At 29.4% G+C, this 18,176-nt stretch overlaps 1 protein-coding gene across 1 annotated transcript in view; it reads left to right on the plus strand.

The window, feature by feature from the left end:
* LOC113378685 (aryl hydrocarbon receptor-like) overlaps nt 1-17,742 on the plus strand; it is a gene marked incomplete at its 5' end in the record, with an annotated part of 32,569 nt that extends 14,827 nt beyond the window's left edge. The window contains one exon of the mRNA XM_026619241.1: nt 17,677-17,742. Within this exon, the coding sequence (XP_026475026.1) occupies nt 17,677-17,742 (66 nt within the window). The remainder of the gene's footprint in view (nt 1-17,676) is intronic.
* Nucleotides 17,743-18,176: the final 434 nt, after the last annotated feature.

Raw genomic sequence — 18,176 nt, forward strand, 5'->3', positions numbered from 1 at the left:
TGTCACAAATCGATCTTTATTTTTACAGTAGCGGTAAATGAAGTGAAAATGGTAATATATGGAGCAGAAAATTAATAATGATTTAACCGCCAACAAGTATATAATAAATATTAACACTTTTTTTTTAAATCATGAATTCAAAATTAAATCTAAAGTTTTAAAAAAGTGTTCTTTTCAATTTCGTGGCAGCGGTGGGAAAAATTTAGAAAATGCATTTTTTTCATCCATTTCTATTTTGTTTAATTTTAATTCCTAATTTTATGTTGTTTTGACATTTTAAGACATTTTGAATTATTTTGCACTTTAATTGGAACAAGTATGTAGAAGGGATGTATGTGAGACTAAATTTAACCTGCCGTAGACGTTTATTCAAAAACAAATTTCAGTCATTTAGAACCCATGACATGTAGCTGAATAAGGATTTTTGCATTTATTAGTTGTTTTTTGTTGTTGTTAATAAACATACTAAGTTATGGGTCTGCGGCAAGTGATTTAACTATAAAAAATATGAGAGTTTGAAATAATGAACAGTGTCAAGCTTTCAATCAATCGTCACCATTATGAAAGTAGCTAAATATAAATTTTTATTGATTATGTCAATTATTTACACATATTGGGTAAAAAAGAAAAAGTTGAAGAGAATAGGACTGAAATACCTCCAAAACTGCTGGGCCTGCCTTTGCTAAAAACTAGTCAGTACGTCCGCCTGCCAATAGGAATCAAATGTCTTTTGAATAATTCAAGTCGGTTGATCCGACCTCTCGAAATTGTTGATAAATATTGTATCTGAACATACATACATACAGACACACATACACATGCCACACATACATCCCTTTTCTCTAAGGTATGTCGAAATGTTTAGAAACCCCTGACACGTGAAGGCACAACTTGAAATATTTAAAAGTATTTTGATTCTTATTTATTCTGAAAAAATGGTTTTCGTGTGATCTAGTAGTTAAGGCAATGAACTTCCAAAAAGAGGTTGCAGGTCCAAAACCCACCTTGGATAACTTGATGTCAAGTAGTGTGACATCAGCTTATAGATAGTAATGTGTTTTCATATAAAATTTTCCGGGAGTTCAGTATCAATAAACTAATTTCTCACAAGAGAACCCTCAGGTTTTCTCTTCCGGGATTTGGTTGAAACTTTGCTTGGTGATAGAGTTGATAGTCAAACCGAACTCCATTAAATATTATAGGCTTATGAGAAGTAGTTTAATTATAAAAATTGTTAGTATTACAAAAATTGTAATAATTTATCACATAGAAGTAGGACCTTGATGAACCGTTTGGCTTTTTACCTATAAAAAAACATCCTTAAGTTAGCACAACAGCTCATAGGAATCACCAAGTGTTGATTGCTGTTAAAAATATATAAAAAAATCTGTAGTCAGTATCTTTATAAAATGATCTAAAAGTTCTCGATCTTTTACAGTTATCCCTTAATTGATACCGCACGAAGGAGTTGACGCCTGTAGCTGGTAGCAATAATATATTAGCAGGTGTCGCCTTTTAGTTTATTTTTTCATTTTTCATTATTCAATTTATTTTTGTTCACATATTTATTCATGGCGCTCGCGAAACTGTTATTCGAAACATGTAGCCTGTTAATTGCGATTTTTTAATTGCTTTCGCAATATCGAGGACCGAATAACAGATTAATTTTCTCACACGGGGGAATCGGGAATAAGATACAAATATATATGTATATATAAATATATATATATATATATATATATGTATATATATGTATATATATATATATATTAACAAAGTCTAGTAATCGGGCATAACATCAATAACTAGCTGTAAGTGGAATTCTGTCTTAAGGCAATTAGGGCATCGTGCCTTAAGGCAAATTGCTGGAACTTCCCGTACCAACAATTATTTTTTTTAAAAACGATTAACATTTTTGAAAAAAATTTACTTCGAAAAAAATTTATTTCGAAAAAATAAGATTTTTGAGAAACTATAAATTGGACAAAAAATTACTTTTTTTTGAAAAAAAAATTTTTTTAAAAAAAAAAATTTTTTTTTTAATTTTTTTTAAAAAAAAATTTTTTTTTTGAAAAAAAAATGTTTTCTTTATTTTGACATATTTTGGAAGATCTGAACTTGTTTTTCGAAGCAATCGTACTGCTTTAACTGCATAGAGACAAAATATAAAGCGCGTAAGCGCGGCGTCGCTGTCTAACGGATAAACATTGATACGGAACCCATAGGAAAATAAACAAAATTTATACTTATTGTTAAAATCTCTATAAAATATCTGAAAATTTGATGTGCATATGTCTAATGATCATTTTTGACCGCCAAATGGCATTTTTTTTTTACTTTTTTCGTTAGATCTCCGAAACCGCTAGACCTGCATTTATGAAAATTTGATCAATTTTTTACCTTGTCAATACAAGTAAAATGTTTTTTGAATTATAAAAATCGGACGCTCCGTTCTCTTAAAAACTGAGTTACCGTTTTCGGCACTTTTTGCCCCGTATCTCCGGAACGGCTAGACCTGCCTTTGCCAAAAACTAATCAGCACGTCTCCTTATCAATACGAATCGAATGTTTTTTGAATTATTCAAATCGGTTGATCCGTGTTCCCGAAATCGTCGACAAAAATTTGTATCCGCACATACATACACACACGCACACACACACACACACACACACACACACACACATACATCCATTTTTTCTAAGGTATGCCAAAATGTTCAGAAACCTCTGAAACGTAAAGATATATAAAAATTTTCATTTTCGATTTTTTTGCGATTACTATAACTTACCCTACGGGAAGTTAAAAACATGGATTTCTTTCAAAAATGTATTATACATCCATACGTTTCGGCTATAATCCTAGCCTTCATTCAGTGAAAACTAAAAATAAAATTAAAAACTAAAACAGTTGAATTGGGGAATATTAGTTAAAGTCAGAATGGCTTGAAACGTCCAGAAAACGAAATAAAATTAGCGAATCGGATTTTTTTTATGAAAACATAAACTTTTTCTTCGGGAAGTTAATAAAAAACGTCATGCAATGTACGTATAAATAAATAAATTATTGTCAATATTGCAGAATTATATTGACATATAACATATTAATAAAATGTAACTTATTGTCAACATTTTATGTAGTGAGTGTGAAATATTGAAGAACAGTACATAAAACGAATGTATATAATATATATATATATATATATATATATATATATATATATATATATATATATATAATTCTAATTAGAAAAGACAATCCCTCGTATATTAATTAAGATAAATAAATTTAAACAAATAAATAATAATTGCATTTGACAACAATAATGAGAAAAAATGCAAGCAACATTATTGCAACTTGTACGCGAGCATGGGATTCGTATCTGCATTTGCATTTGAATTTAACATTAATTAATTAAAAATTAACATTAAAATTAAAGCCAGACATTATTTATTTAGTTTCTTTATGAAGACATGCAATCGACGAGGAATCAGGGTTCCGTATCAGAAAGAAAAAATGATATATGATATTAGTTTGAAAATATATTTTCGTTCATGTTATACTTTTATTACCATTTAAAAAATACCTTATGTGATATTTATATCAATATATAATATTTTAACGAATTTTTAGTTTTTTTGTGAATTATTTATAGCTCTGAATCAAATCAAATATTAAATCTGAGACTCGTAAAGTTTGCCTAATTGAAGAGATGCTTTAAATTTTTTAGTCTTTATTATTATTTTTATTTTAACATCGAACGACTATGAAATCACGTCTATCAAATAAATTGTCTCGATTGTAATTTAATTTACTTAGGAGCAAGAACTTGATTAAACTTGCGTAGAATCTTGGTAAAAATATTAAAAAAAAGTCTTTTCTATTATGTCTTCAACCAGTTTACGGACAACACATATATTAGACACTATATATTTGTGATTTTTTTTAAATTAGTGTTTTGTGAAATATAATGTTTACAATAATAATTACAAATTTAACGTTTATATTACATAATGTAGTGTATTACAATATCCTGATACCACAGATAATTTTCTATTTTAACACTAAGACACCAATACCAACTAGTTTCATTTTTTTTCCAAAAAGTATAAGGACTATTTTTATTTTTTAAGAAAACAAAACAGTTTTTAGATGTTTCAATCTGTATATCGGGACATAAATGATAAAGAATGTGTATGACCTAAATAAAGTTGGTAAACCCTAACCCATAGTATCTCCAATTTAGACTATTTCTCAAGTTGCACGTAAACCAACATTATATATCTTATAATGTTTATATTTTTAAATATTTACTATTTCGATTATCTCGATTTATCTTTGCCGAAACTCCTCCACGTTTGCGCACGATGTTTGTTCGTAATAAGGGTCGCACACACAAGGGACGATCTAAAGGGTGAGTCGTCACCATGGCAACGGCAAGTTTTGTCATTGGAGGACGCAGCATCCAATCCAATCATTCACGGATTGTCATATTGTTTGTCACTTTGGTAATTGGATAAGGGTTATTTTGGTAAGGGTGGATTGGAGATATAATATAGGGCATTTTGCTTTGGAGCAAGTTACACGATTTTTCTGGTCAAGGAAAATGTAATTCTTTATATTTACTGTTAAGTTGATGTCATCGAGGATAGCAGTAATAAACGATGGCTCATTTGCTTGAAAATCTACCCCTGAAAAGACTCACAAGAAACTGTCTATAGACTTAATGTAAAAAAATTGTATACCATAGACAATTACTTATTGAGGCATTTACTATCATTTGTTCTTTTATTTTATATATATATATATATATATATATATATTTATTTAATTTTCCGTAGAGTGTTATAGTAGATGCAAAAAAATCGAAAATGAAAATTTTGATATATCTTTTCATTTCAAAACCTTCTGAACATTTTGGCATACCTTAGAAAAAATGTATGTATGTGTGTGTGTGTGGGTGTGCATGTGTGTGTGTGTGCGGATACAAATTTTCGTCGACGATTTTGGGAACACAGATCAATCGATTTGGATAATTGAAAAAACATTCGATTCTTATTGACAAAGATACGTGCTGATTAGATTTTGGCAAAGGCAGGTCTAGCCGTTCCAAAGATACGGGGCAAAAAGTGCAAAAAATGGTTATTTGATTTTTGAGAAAATGGAGCTTTTGATTTGAATGATTCAAAAAACATTTTACTTGCATTGACGATATGAAGAATTGAACAGATTTTTGGGAAGACAGGTCTAGCTGTTTCGGAGATCCAATAAAAATAGTAAAAAAATGCAATTTGGCGATTAAAAGTGATCAATAGACATACACACATCAAATTATCAGATAATTTATAGAGATTTTTCGATTTTAAAGTTCACTTATATAGTTCAAACAAATTTTCTCCAAATTTTTCACACTATGGATCGAACGAATTGAAAGGGTTTCAAAATTTTTCAAAATTTTCAAAGAATTAGATTTTTTTTTCAAGTTTCAAAATTTTACCACAAAGAAGTTCTTCAGGACTTTCTTTATTTTTTATGTTTGTTAAATCAAGTAGATATATAAATTTTTTGATATACAATTAATTATCTTTATAGCCAAAACTTTTAATAAACTTTTACTATCTACTAAAAGACCACTTGATTATATAAATCGAGTCAATAGTGAAGCATATTATTTTCATCGAGTATTAAATTTTTTTATTATAATTAATAATATTTAGCTATTTTCAACGGTTTTTTTACCTAAATTTAAATCCATGATATATACACAAATTCGACCAAAGTTGAATTGAGATTTGAGAACCAAAGTTTTGAACGATACTAAAAAATTAAAATTTAAATGCATTAAAAAATCTAGAAATTTTGCAAAATATAATATACAATATAATGTTTCATTACTATTTTTTGAAATTACTGCAAATCCAAAATGTGATAATTTTTAATGTGATTTTTCTTGGCCGAGTGCGAACCAGTCGCCGGACTCTAAATCACCAAGTCGAAAAGTAATTAAGAAAGGGCGTTCATGACATATATTACCAAAGCACTAAAATATATATAAAAGATACGTATAAAAGCCCTTTGCAGTGTATTATAAAAATTGCTTTATATTTCTTTTTTGTTATAATTATCCGAAGTATCTTGCATTTGTAATGAAAGCAGACGATACGACGATTACCTTTATCGGAAAAATTATTCATGAATATATATGGGTATATATATATATATATATATATATATATATATATATATTGCTGGTACTTTCCATACCATTTTTTTTTTCAAAAAAAATTATTTTTTTAAAACTTAAAAAGATTTTCTTAAAACGCAAAAAAGATTTTGCAGAGTTTTGAAATTTTTGGAAAAAATTACTTTTTGAAAATTTTTTTTTATTTTGAAATATTTTAGAAAATTTAAACTTTTTTAAAAGAAATCGCGACGATTATTATAACTTACCCTACGGGAAGTTAATAAATAGTTGTTCCAACTCTGCTGATGAATATTTTTGACAAAATATCAGATCAAAGTTATTGACAATGTTATTTTTGTAAAAAATGTAACCATATAATTTATAGTTTGCTTTGGTTGAATATTGTAGATATTATTTCGTAAAATGTCTTTATAATTAGGACATTGGACCTGTTTGCTCCCTGTCCGTTCCAATTTTTGAAACACAGCAAAAAAACACGTTTCTACAATGATGAATTGGCTGGGAGTTTTACTAAACATAGACATATAGTTGTTTGTTTGATATGTGTTATATGTTGTGCCATATGAACCGATTCTGCGGCACCAAAGTTATGGCAAAGCTATGTTATGAAGAACTTTCCATACTAAATCATTCTAAAAATTGACAAAAGCCATGTGGTGGCTGTGCAGTCAGGCGTTTTTCTCAGGTTGTCAGATAGAAATCCTAACCCGGAAATCACAAAAATGTCAAAAAAACGATCTTAGATAGCAGGGTCTTTCTGACTCAGCTTCATAACATACAAGTGATTTTGCAGTTTATGTGTAAAACGTTTGAATGCACAGCAAATACATGACATTTTGACAGTGTACAGTATGATTCAGTAGCATAATGCAAACATGGCCTTGCTATAACATTGGTCTGTTGTGCGACAGATTCGGCCCAATAATTGGTTTTGTTTTTACAATTCAAATTGGACCTTTGTTCCCCGCCCTACCCTACTTGATGACAGCTGAATAATATATTATTCCTGTATGTGTCCATACAGTGTTCCTCGCATTTTGTGTTTCTCCGTATAACTGTCCGAACGGATCAATCAATGGCGAGAAATGTTTTCTGCTTCGTTCCTACATTTCCACCCTCCACTCCGGCCTTTCTACAAATCCACAGCGGCGGCTTTGCCCCAAACTGCTGTTCCCTTTCGTATGGGGGAGGGTGTGTGTGCGGTGGGCGAGATTCGGGTGGCACCTTGCAAAACAACCCACTAGAGAGCAATGGCGCTCAAAGTCACTGTCACTTTAGGTAAATAATTTTTCAACTTTCGAAAACTATTTTTGCTAGAAAATCCGATTCTCCACTTCTCAAGTCATTCTGAGTCGTTTGAGACCGAAGTTGTGAGTGAGCCAAAATTTAACCTTTCGTCGACGTTTTGTCTAAATAATGTTTCATTATTGTTTTTTTAGCTTACTGAAGGACAAATTATATTTTTGCTTGAAAATCCGAATCTCGACTTCTCAAGTCATACTGAATCGTTTGAGACCAAAGTTGTGAGTGAGCCAAAATTTAACCTTCTCTTGACATTCTGTGTAAATAATGTTTTTTTTTATTCAACTTCCTGAAGGAGAAGTTATATTTTTGCTAGAAAATCTAATTCTCGTCTTCTCAAGTCATTCTGAATCGTTTGAGACTGACGTTGTGAGTGAAACAAAGTTTAACATTTTGTAGACGTTCTGCGTAAATAATGTTTTATTTTAGTTTTTTTTAACTTGCGAATGAGAAGTTTATAATTTTATGTTTGCTCGACATTGCAAGTCATTATGAGTTTTTTGAGACCGAAATTAGAAAATGTATGTGTGCGAGTCAAAATTGAACCTTTCGTCCACGCTTTGTGTAAATAATGTTTTTTTTATTGTTTTTCACCTTCCTGGAGGAGAATGTTATGTTTTTGCCAGAAAATCCGACTTGCCAGAAAAGCCAAAATTTGACCTTTTGTTGACGATCACTGTAAATAATGTTTTATTATTGTTTTCCAACTTCCAGATTTAATAATTTTATGTTTTCTCGACGTTTCAAGTGGATCTGAATTGAATGAGACCGAAATTGAAAAATTATGTATGTGAGTAGGCGTGTGAGCCAAGATTTGGCCTTTCCTTTACGTTCTTTTTCATCTTTTTTTATTAATTTTTCACCAGAAAATTCGATTTCATGATTTTGTTTTCTCGACGTCTCAAGTCATTCTGAATCGTTTGAGACGAAAATTTGGAGAAAGTATGTGTGGAGACATAATTCAATCTTTCGTCGACGTTTTCTCAAAAACTGCTGTACCGATTTCGATAATTTAAAAATCATTCGATAATACTCGATAAGGACTTGCGTTGAACAGTAAAGACCTTTTCTTATAATTAGTAGAAAAGTGTAAAAAAATTAAGAAAAAGCGTTCACATTTTTTACAAATTGCATTTACGCTTTAGACAGAAGATAAGGACCCATTTTAAAAATTCAAAACATTTTTTACAAATCTATGGTAGGATTGTTGTTGATTTATTTTTAGTAAAGATAAGTCGGGACGTTTCTACGTAATTAATTGTTGAACTAATTTCTTGACGACTTTTTGAAGGTATACTTGATTTGGAGTAATGTGTCAAAATTTAAAATGTTTAAAGTTAAAATTTCAAAACTTGCTAAATCTCTATTTTGGTATGTACCACTTCCACCTAGTTTAGCATTTTTTGAGTTATAAATGATTTGTTCTTTGCTAATATATTGGGGGCTTTCTCCAATATAACAAATGTCACAATCTAAACATTTCAGTTTATAAATTGACTCGGTAACCTTGTCTGTAGAAGGTGGCATATTACTGACAGAGTCTAGTAATCGGGCATTAGATCAATAAAACCGTGAATTTCTTTAAAAATGTAATAATAATTTTCACAGATCTTGGCTATGGTCCTAGCTTTCATTAATTGAACCTAAAAAAAATTAAGACTAAAATATGCAAAAATAGAAAATTTATTATAATATAAGAAAATAGTAAAAAAAGTATGAAGTTAATTAGTAACAAGTAAGAAATTAAAAAGTACTTACTATTTGCTTATCCTAATATTAAAAAATAAGAAAGTACAATAATCGAAATGGTACACTAATTACTTTTTATCAAATTTCTGCATTTATTTCATTTGGAACATCAGCTATTTTTAGGTAGTACTTGGAATGCCTTAATCAAATACTAATCTAATGATTAAACTCCGACAGGATAATAAATTTGTTCTATTGATATTGTTTTATTGTCATATAAAAAAAATAATATTTTTAGACATCTATCTACTATATCCATCTTTTTGAACCGATTCTATCGTAAAATAGACCAATGTTATGGCAAGGCTATGTTACGTTTTAGTTTTCATACAAAACGCTATTAAATACTGTCAAAATGCTATGTATTTGCAGTGCAATCATGCGTTTTACACATAAAATGCAACTTCATTCATATGTTATCAAGTCATATCTCAGAGATCCAGTTGTGAAAACATCGTTTATTTGATATTTGTGCGAATTTTAGGTTAGGTTTTCTATCTAAAACGACCGACCGCAGAGCAACCACATAGGATGTTGGCAGTTTATAGTACCACTTTGTATGAATACTGCTACATACCATAGTCTTGCCAGAACATTGGTCTATTGTACGACATAATCGACGCCTTAAAAAAAGTTAAATATATTTCCACTAATTGTCACAATGGTAATTGATGATTCAATTCAATTAATAAATCTAAAAAATCCATCATCCACAAAACTTCAATCAATAACCTTGTCTTTATAAATTCCTTCCATAACACCTGGCAATCCACTACCGGCGGGCTCGTTAGAAAGCGTCTTCGTAATTATTTCACCCTTATCTTTGTTCTAACCGGCTTCCCCGTCATACTCCCTGTTGTTTCTGACCGGACCCTCCCGCCCGCCGAGAGACTAGTGCGCCCCCCGTTCGCAAGGGGGGCGCAAGAAAATTAGTTTCGCCTAGAACACAAGGTGAAATGGAACACCCCTATGGTTACTTGTAAAGCCACCCTCTCTTGGCTTGAAAAACATCAGATCAATATAGATTTGCTTTGGAAAAAGAGGAAAATTCGTTGATGAATTGTTTTATAAATAGTTTATTTGTAAATTGTATATGAATTTTAATCGGTTAACTGGGATTGACGAGAATACTCGTCGTGGAGAAGTTGCAGAATTTTGGGTGTTGACGATTATACTTGTCCTGTAAATGTTTGACCATTTGCTCATAAATATATCTTAAATTTTAAAATAATTAGAATATTTTGAGACTAAATGGTTTTAATTTAATTTTATCTCAAAAACAATATTTTACCTCATTTATAGTTGAAAGTTCTATGATGCAAATGATATTTTTTATATAAGACTTCAAGCATGTGGAGTTATTTTGCAAGAAATTGATATAAAGATTTGTTTATTTATTTATTATTAAATTTATTATATTTTATGAAATTTATTATTTATTAAATGAATTATTTTACAAGCCATCAGTACAATGATATTATTGAAACAAGGTTTAGGTCAATGTGTTACTTTATATATCATTTGTATATAGATTTATTATTTCACACTTCTAATTACCATCATTCACCAAATATTTTTAAATTTAAAATGTAAAGTTTTTACGCGGTTCTGAAACAAATTCTCAATTTTATTACACCATCTGAAATATCACAAATATTTCAAGACTAAAATTAGCCAAATCGGTTCAGCCGTTTTCGAGTTTTAGCATAGCATAATATGAACCTACATTCTTAAATATACAAATTATAATAAGAAATGCAAAATCGGGTACAAAAATTATTACTTATTATATTATAAATGCAATTAATTATAATAAATAGTCAGTTGATAAATATGGAAATTGCTTCGACTTATGTATGAATTAAATAAAAAATACAAATCTTATTAAGGAAACAAATTAAAGTAAAATACCATAACCTGTGACAAATACCTTGAAAATTTCAGTCTAGATTTTTTTAACTTATACATTGTATTTTTTGTATGTTTGTATATATATATATATATATATATATATATATATATATATCTTTTGCGGCTGGAAGTCGTAAATCAGTACAGAATTTTATGGCGAACTGCCTAATCTACATTTTCTCTTCGTTTAATTAATTAAAAGCACAACGAATTTTAGTAAGGACACTTACAAAATTATTTTGAAGTTTTAGCTTATATGTACATACATATAAGAATGTACATAAAATTATGTACTTTGTCACATGATTTCATTTGTCACTTAATTAAAAAGAAATTATAACAATTAAGTTAAGGTTGCTAAAGTCGTATCCTCTAAGGAACGACTTTAGCAACAGAATGCTATATTATTTAGTGCAATTTATTAGTTATTTTTTTAATAAAGTAGATATTTTTCAGTAATAATAATTAATATTATTATTTTCAATAAGAACATGTTTAGTTGTTCTGAGCATAGAATGTCACTAGCTCCGAAACGTCGATTATAGCTTATTTTTATTTTGGATGTGGTATTGGAAATGGAAACTCGTAAGCTCGTAAAAAATATAACTTTTTTATGTTTATCTTTTATTATTTAAATTTCAGTATCTATATAAATCTTTTGTTTTTCTCTGGTTTGAACTTGCTAATTTGTTAAATAATGGCGTACGGTGTCGAAACGTACAAAATAAATAGTTAAATTATTTTTTGTTTTTTTTTTATTTTGTCAATTTTGCTGCAAATAAACATTTTAAGTATATACATATATAACTTTATTCATGTACACATATAAATCTTCTGTGCATGTATTGTCAATAAACTGCTTCTAAACGGCTATTCAAATTTTGATAAATTATTTTACAATGTGTTAATAGTAATAAAACGGTGGTTATGAACTAACAATGGAAATTTTTGAGTTTTAATGAACGATAAAACTATAGTAATATTGTAGAAATAAGTGGCAAAAATTACAAAAAAACACTTATCATTGTTTGACATTGAAAACTTTTGAACTGTCATTTGCTAAAAATGCCAATTTACTTGAAATTTGAATTTAGCTGAAATTATGAGTCTAGATAATATTAGAATGTAATATACAAGAAAAATGTATTGTCTACATTACTATTGCCGAAAAGCAGCTGAGATATGCCAGAAATTAAAATAATGTAAGATACAATCAACAGTATATGTTTGGCAGATGAAATTATATAATTCAGTTTCATAAATAACGCAACAAGTCCAAAGTTGCATATACATTATTTTTTTTAGACTTATGCATGTCGCATTTTGGTTTACTTTACTAAATTTTTTAACAATGCAAAAAAATATTTTTATTTATTAAAAAAATGATTTAGAATTTTGTTTCATGTGTAAAAATTCATTCGTTTGGCATTGGATATGGAATATTTTGCATGTTCATGATCTTAGATTGAACAGTGCCATATGAACTAGATTTTACAAATTAATTCACCTAAGATTTGAACATAAACAATAATGTTTATTAAATTATTAGTAACAAAAATGTACTTTAGAAATTATAATTGCCAAAAAGCAACTAATATATCGTGCGAGATTATGAAAATTTTAGACTAAATCATTGAAGCAATTATGTTGTGTGGTAAAATCAAGTGTGATATTGTTTATTTTACTGCAGATACTATATTATTTTTTTCTGAATTTCTTATACTGCTCATGCTAAGACCATAAATGAATCACAAAAGGAGGGCATTAAATAGGATATTAAAAAGTATAGGATAGGATGTTAAAAAATTTGGAACTTCTGAATTGTAGACGTGGATAGAGGACAACGTGTGTCGGGTCACCTAGTATATATATATATATATATATATGTGTGTGTGTGTATCTATGTATTTATATTCGTATTTATCTCCGTACATTACACGGGGCCACCCCTTATTATAATTAATACAGTCAGTTAGGGAAAGTAAAAGGGTATCAAAAATGTCAAAATAAATAATGCCAGAGCTGGGCGCGGCTAATTTGAATATTGAAATCAGGCAACCCTCAACGACACCGAGTCGGACGGACGCGGTCGGATTCCGAATGGGGTTGCCATATACGACGATACCACGATAACGGAGTTGGACGATAATGAGCTCGTTAAATATTTATGAATATTAATTGATGCGATTAGAGCGGGAATTTTGATCGCGCAAGGTATGGTATTTGTTGAAAATTTTGAACAGAATTGGGAAAATTTATGTAAATAGAAAATAATTTCTATAATAAGGTAGAGCGGGGCGGGTAAAAAAGTCTTACACTGATATTTAAGTCTTACAAAGATAAGAACTTTTTAATCACAATATTTGAAAGTAGCGGGAAAATGGTGTAAGACCAGCCATCACCTTGATTTTTACGACGACCATTTTATATGTATATACATATATATATATATATATATATATATATGTGTGTATGTATGTATGTATATATATATATATATATATATATATATCCTCTCTCTAATGGGTGTTTGTAAAAGAATGTATGTGGTCAGGGCATATCTGATTTATAGACATAAGGGTGTAGGTCTCACCCAAAATCACGTATAGGGCGAATTTTTATAAAAATAATTCACGTTATTTCCGCAATTAATGTCGAAATGAGAAATAGCCTCTAGATTTCATTTCCAGGTGTATTTGATAAAATACCAAAAATTATATGCATGGATTGCCAACATGACGGGGGGAATATCTTGACCTGATTAATAATTAAATAATAACCTATAGGAAAAATTATGAGTGGTAAGATGACGTTGAGTTATTAATACTAATTTAAATTATGAGTAACCCTTGTTTTTTGTTAAATCCGTTTTCTAGGGTAAAAATAGGGTAGGGCGGGGCACAAAGGTCTAATTTGACTTTGAGCAATTATATTGTAAAAACCAAACCAATTATATCAAAACAAATAAGACACATCAAACAAACAACTATCTGACTATGTTCAGTAAACTCCTAGCTGATTCATCATTGTAGAAACGTGTTTTTCAAAAAATTGTTATCTGGTCTTTTTACCCCATAGGCGGGGTAAATTAGGACGATCAGGGGCCAAACAGGTTCAATGTCTCATTTTTAATTTCAAAGAGATTCTACGAAATAATAGCTACATTTTTCAACCAATGCATTTTGCAATTAAAAGAGACGTCTGATTTTTTCATATTGTCATTGAAATTGTATCCATTGAAAAAATTATATATTCCAGTATAATTGCAGCAATCACAGCTTTTTGTATTTTTTAATTCTTATTTATTTTAATAACATAGCTTACTGATATACATATAGCGTAAGTCGGGGCACGAAGGTCTAATTTGACTTTAGGCAATTATATTGTGAAAACCAAACCAATTATATAATAACAAATAACACATATCAAAAAAACAACTATCTGACTATGTTCAGTAAAACTCTCAGCTAATTCATCATTCTAAAAATTTGTTTTTTGCTGTTTTTTATAATTTTGTCAACTGCCCTTTTTACCCCTTAGGTGGAATAAAATGGGACGGCTAGATTCCAATGTATTATTTTTTTATGGAATTTTGTAAAATAATAGCTATATTATTCAACCAATGTAAAATATAAATTACATGGGTACATTTTTTTCAGAGATAACACTATATATAACCTTGATCTGGTATTTCGTCAGAAACATTTATTAGCACAGTTGGAATAACTATCTATTCAATTTATCTCTTGTGAATTTGGTTTTATTTAACTTAATTTACTTTTTTATTATTATATTGCACCTTTGCTAGAGTAAAGGTTTAGTTGGTCCTTTAACCCCACCTGAGCTTTTATAAAACTTATATAAAAAATTGGTGCATCAAACTTAAAAATAACGATACATCTTATAAAACCATTAAATAAAGTATTCTCAGAAATTATATGAAGGTCTCGTAAACTAAACAACAGTGCTCACAATCAAAAAAACTAACAACGAAAGAAAATACTTTTGCTATGGATTTTCAAACATTGCCGTTTATCTCCCGATAGCAACGTCATAAGAATCAAGGTAATGGCTGGTTATACATATTTTCTCCTCTACTTGCACATATTGTTGGTAAAAAATGCCTAACCCTATTTGTTTTTGAGATGTTGATGGTGGACCTTTTCACCCGCGGACCTTCAAGCCCCGCTCCCCTCTACAATATTTTCTCCTACAATCGAACTAATCATCAATATCTACAAATATATAATATAATTTCCATCTATTACCTCTCGACAAGTGCCCTCACCGTGTCGATATTATCGATATTTAGCTCCGTCAGCCGCAATTATCGGCAAATCGAATCAATTAATCGCCTCGAATCGATTATCTTCATTCTCTTCTCGTCCGAACAACTTCACGATGATGTTTCAATTGACTCGACTCGACTCGACTTCAATTCACCCAGTACCTACACGAACGCGTCAGGTCGCGTTCAACATGATGGATTTTTACGGAAAACTTTCGATTTATATTATAAACACGGTATAAGAAATGAGAAATGAAAATTGAAAATTTTGTTTAATCATTATTAACTTCCCGTAGGGTAAGTTATAGTAATCGCAAAAAAATCGAAATTGAAAACGTTTATATATCTTTACGTTTCAGAGGTTTCTGAACATTTTGGCATACTTCAGAAAAATGGATGTATGTGTATGTGTGTGTGAGAGAGAGTGTATGTGTGCAGATACAAATTTTTGTCGACGATTTCGGGAACACGGATCAACGATTTGAATAATTCAACAAACATTCGATTCGTATTGTTAAGGGAACGTGCTGATTAGTTTTTGACATAAGCAGGTCCAGTCATTTCGAAGATACAGGCCAAAAATAGTAATTCAGTTTTAGAAAACGAAGGGTCTGTTTTGAAGAATTCAGAAAAACATTTAACTTGTACAAGACAAGATGAAAAACTGAGTAAATTTCTGGATGGCAGGTCTAGCGGTTTCGGAGATCAAGTGAAAAAAGTAAAAAAAAAATGCCATTTGGCGGTCAAAAATGATCATTAGATATATGCATATCAAATTATAAGATATTTTATAGAGATTTTAATAATAAGTATGAATTTTGTTTACATTTCTTTGGGTTCCGTACCAATGTTTATTCATTAGACTGCAATGCCGCGCTTATGCGCTTTGATATATCTTGTCTAAAACAGCCACGCAGCACAATTGCTTTAAAAAAAAAGTTCACAATTTTCAGAAAAATTCAAAGTATACAGAAAACTCGATATATAAAAAAAATTAAATCTGTCAAAACCATCAATTTTTTTTCAAAAGTTTCAAAATACTCAAAAATCTCATTTCTTTCAAATTTCAAAAAATTTTGAAGGTTTTTTAAAAATTTTATATTTTGGTACGGGAAGTTCCAGAAATTTAGCTTAAGGCATGATGCCATGCACCACTAGTTTAATATTTTGTTGATGGCAGATACAGAGCCACTCGGATCGAATCCCGGTGTCAAGAACCTACATATAAAAATAAATTGATATAGACTCGTATGAATTGATAAAAACATGAAAAATTGAGGGGCTAATTTTCGGATAAAAAATGTTATGTTTACATTTCTATGGGTTCCGTAATATCGTTTGTCCTAACGACAGCGATGCGGCGCTTACGCGCTTCGAAATTTCATATCTATGCAGCTAAAGCAGTGTGATTGCTTTGAAAAAAAGATCAAAATATCCAAAATACTTCAAAATAAAAAAAAAAAAACATTTTTTTCAAACGTTTTTTTTTTCAAAAAAGTCAATTTTTTCAAAAATTTCCTCAAAAATCAAATTTTTTCTAAGATTAAAAAAAAGTTTAACCTCTTTTAAAAATTTTAATTTTTAGTACGGGAAGTTCCAGAAATTTGCCGCATGACACGATGCCATGCACTACTAGTTTTTATTTTTATTTTAGTCGATAGTGTGGACGAAGCCTACGTTTTCACTTCTAGCAAAGTCACGATGACTTTGAATTTTGTTAAATTTGAATTGTATGCGGATTGGCGCTTTTGTTACATTAAGGGTGTTTAATAGAATTATTACGGAAAATAATAGTAAAAAGGGATAGCCCGCAGACCTTTTACATAATAAAAGTACTAAGTGAAACGCTTTTGTGTTTTTATTAATTTCTAAATCAGTTCGAGCACTTGACAAGCTTAATATAAAATTTATCACTACACATAGTTTAATAATTATTATGATCATGAATTATATTTATGATTTATATGATAGAAGGACCCAAGATAGGGTCAAAATAGGATTTGATCGAGATTTTAAGTGCCAAGACTAATTGATATACAAATTAAATTAAATTCTATATAATGTGTATGCACAAACCAAAAATTGATTTTCGTCGACGTTTTCTCTAAAACGGCTGTATGGATTTTAAAAATTTGAAAGCCATTCGATGAAACTCAAAACGAAAATTCAAAAATTATCCGAAATATATTGTTTGGAAATTGTGCTAACTGGTTTTTGTTTAAGATCGGTTGGGTCGTTTCTTCGGAATTACACTATTTTAATGATGCTTTGTATGATGATAGAGTTTAAAAAACAAACAAGCTAAAATAATTTATTGAAGTTTAGAATAATGGGCTGTGGACTTAGAACAAATAATGAACTTTGAATTTATTTTTCATTTTTCGTAAGAAAACAGTCAAAAAGTTTGTCGTCACAAAAATTTCTTAATATAAAATCTTATTGATAAAGTCTATTTTGCCTCAAATATTCTAGTTTTATTTACATCTATTTTTAAACATGTATTTTTAAACTATTAAATCATAGCCTAAATTGTTTAATTTTTATGAAAATGCATTTCTAAATATAAATGATAATTATAATAATCATTAGATTAATATATGGTTCAACAAATTTGATTGTTAAATGATTAGGGCTTTTAATTTGTGTATCTGGTTCAAATACTTGGTTATACATAGATGTATATATATATATATATATATATATATATATATATATATATATAA

Source organism: Ctenocephalides felis, unplaced genomic scaffold (assembly GCF_003426905.1).
Source record: "Ctenocephalides felis isolate EL2017-DRISC unplaced genomic scaffold, ASM342690v1 CF-g0.4_SCAFFOLD_01886, whole genome shotgun sequence".
Classification (NCBI taxonomy): Eukaryota; Metazoa; Arthropoda; class Insecta; order Siphonaptera; family Pulicidae; genus Ctenocephalides; species Ctenocephalides felis.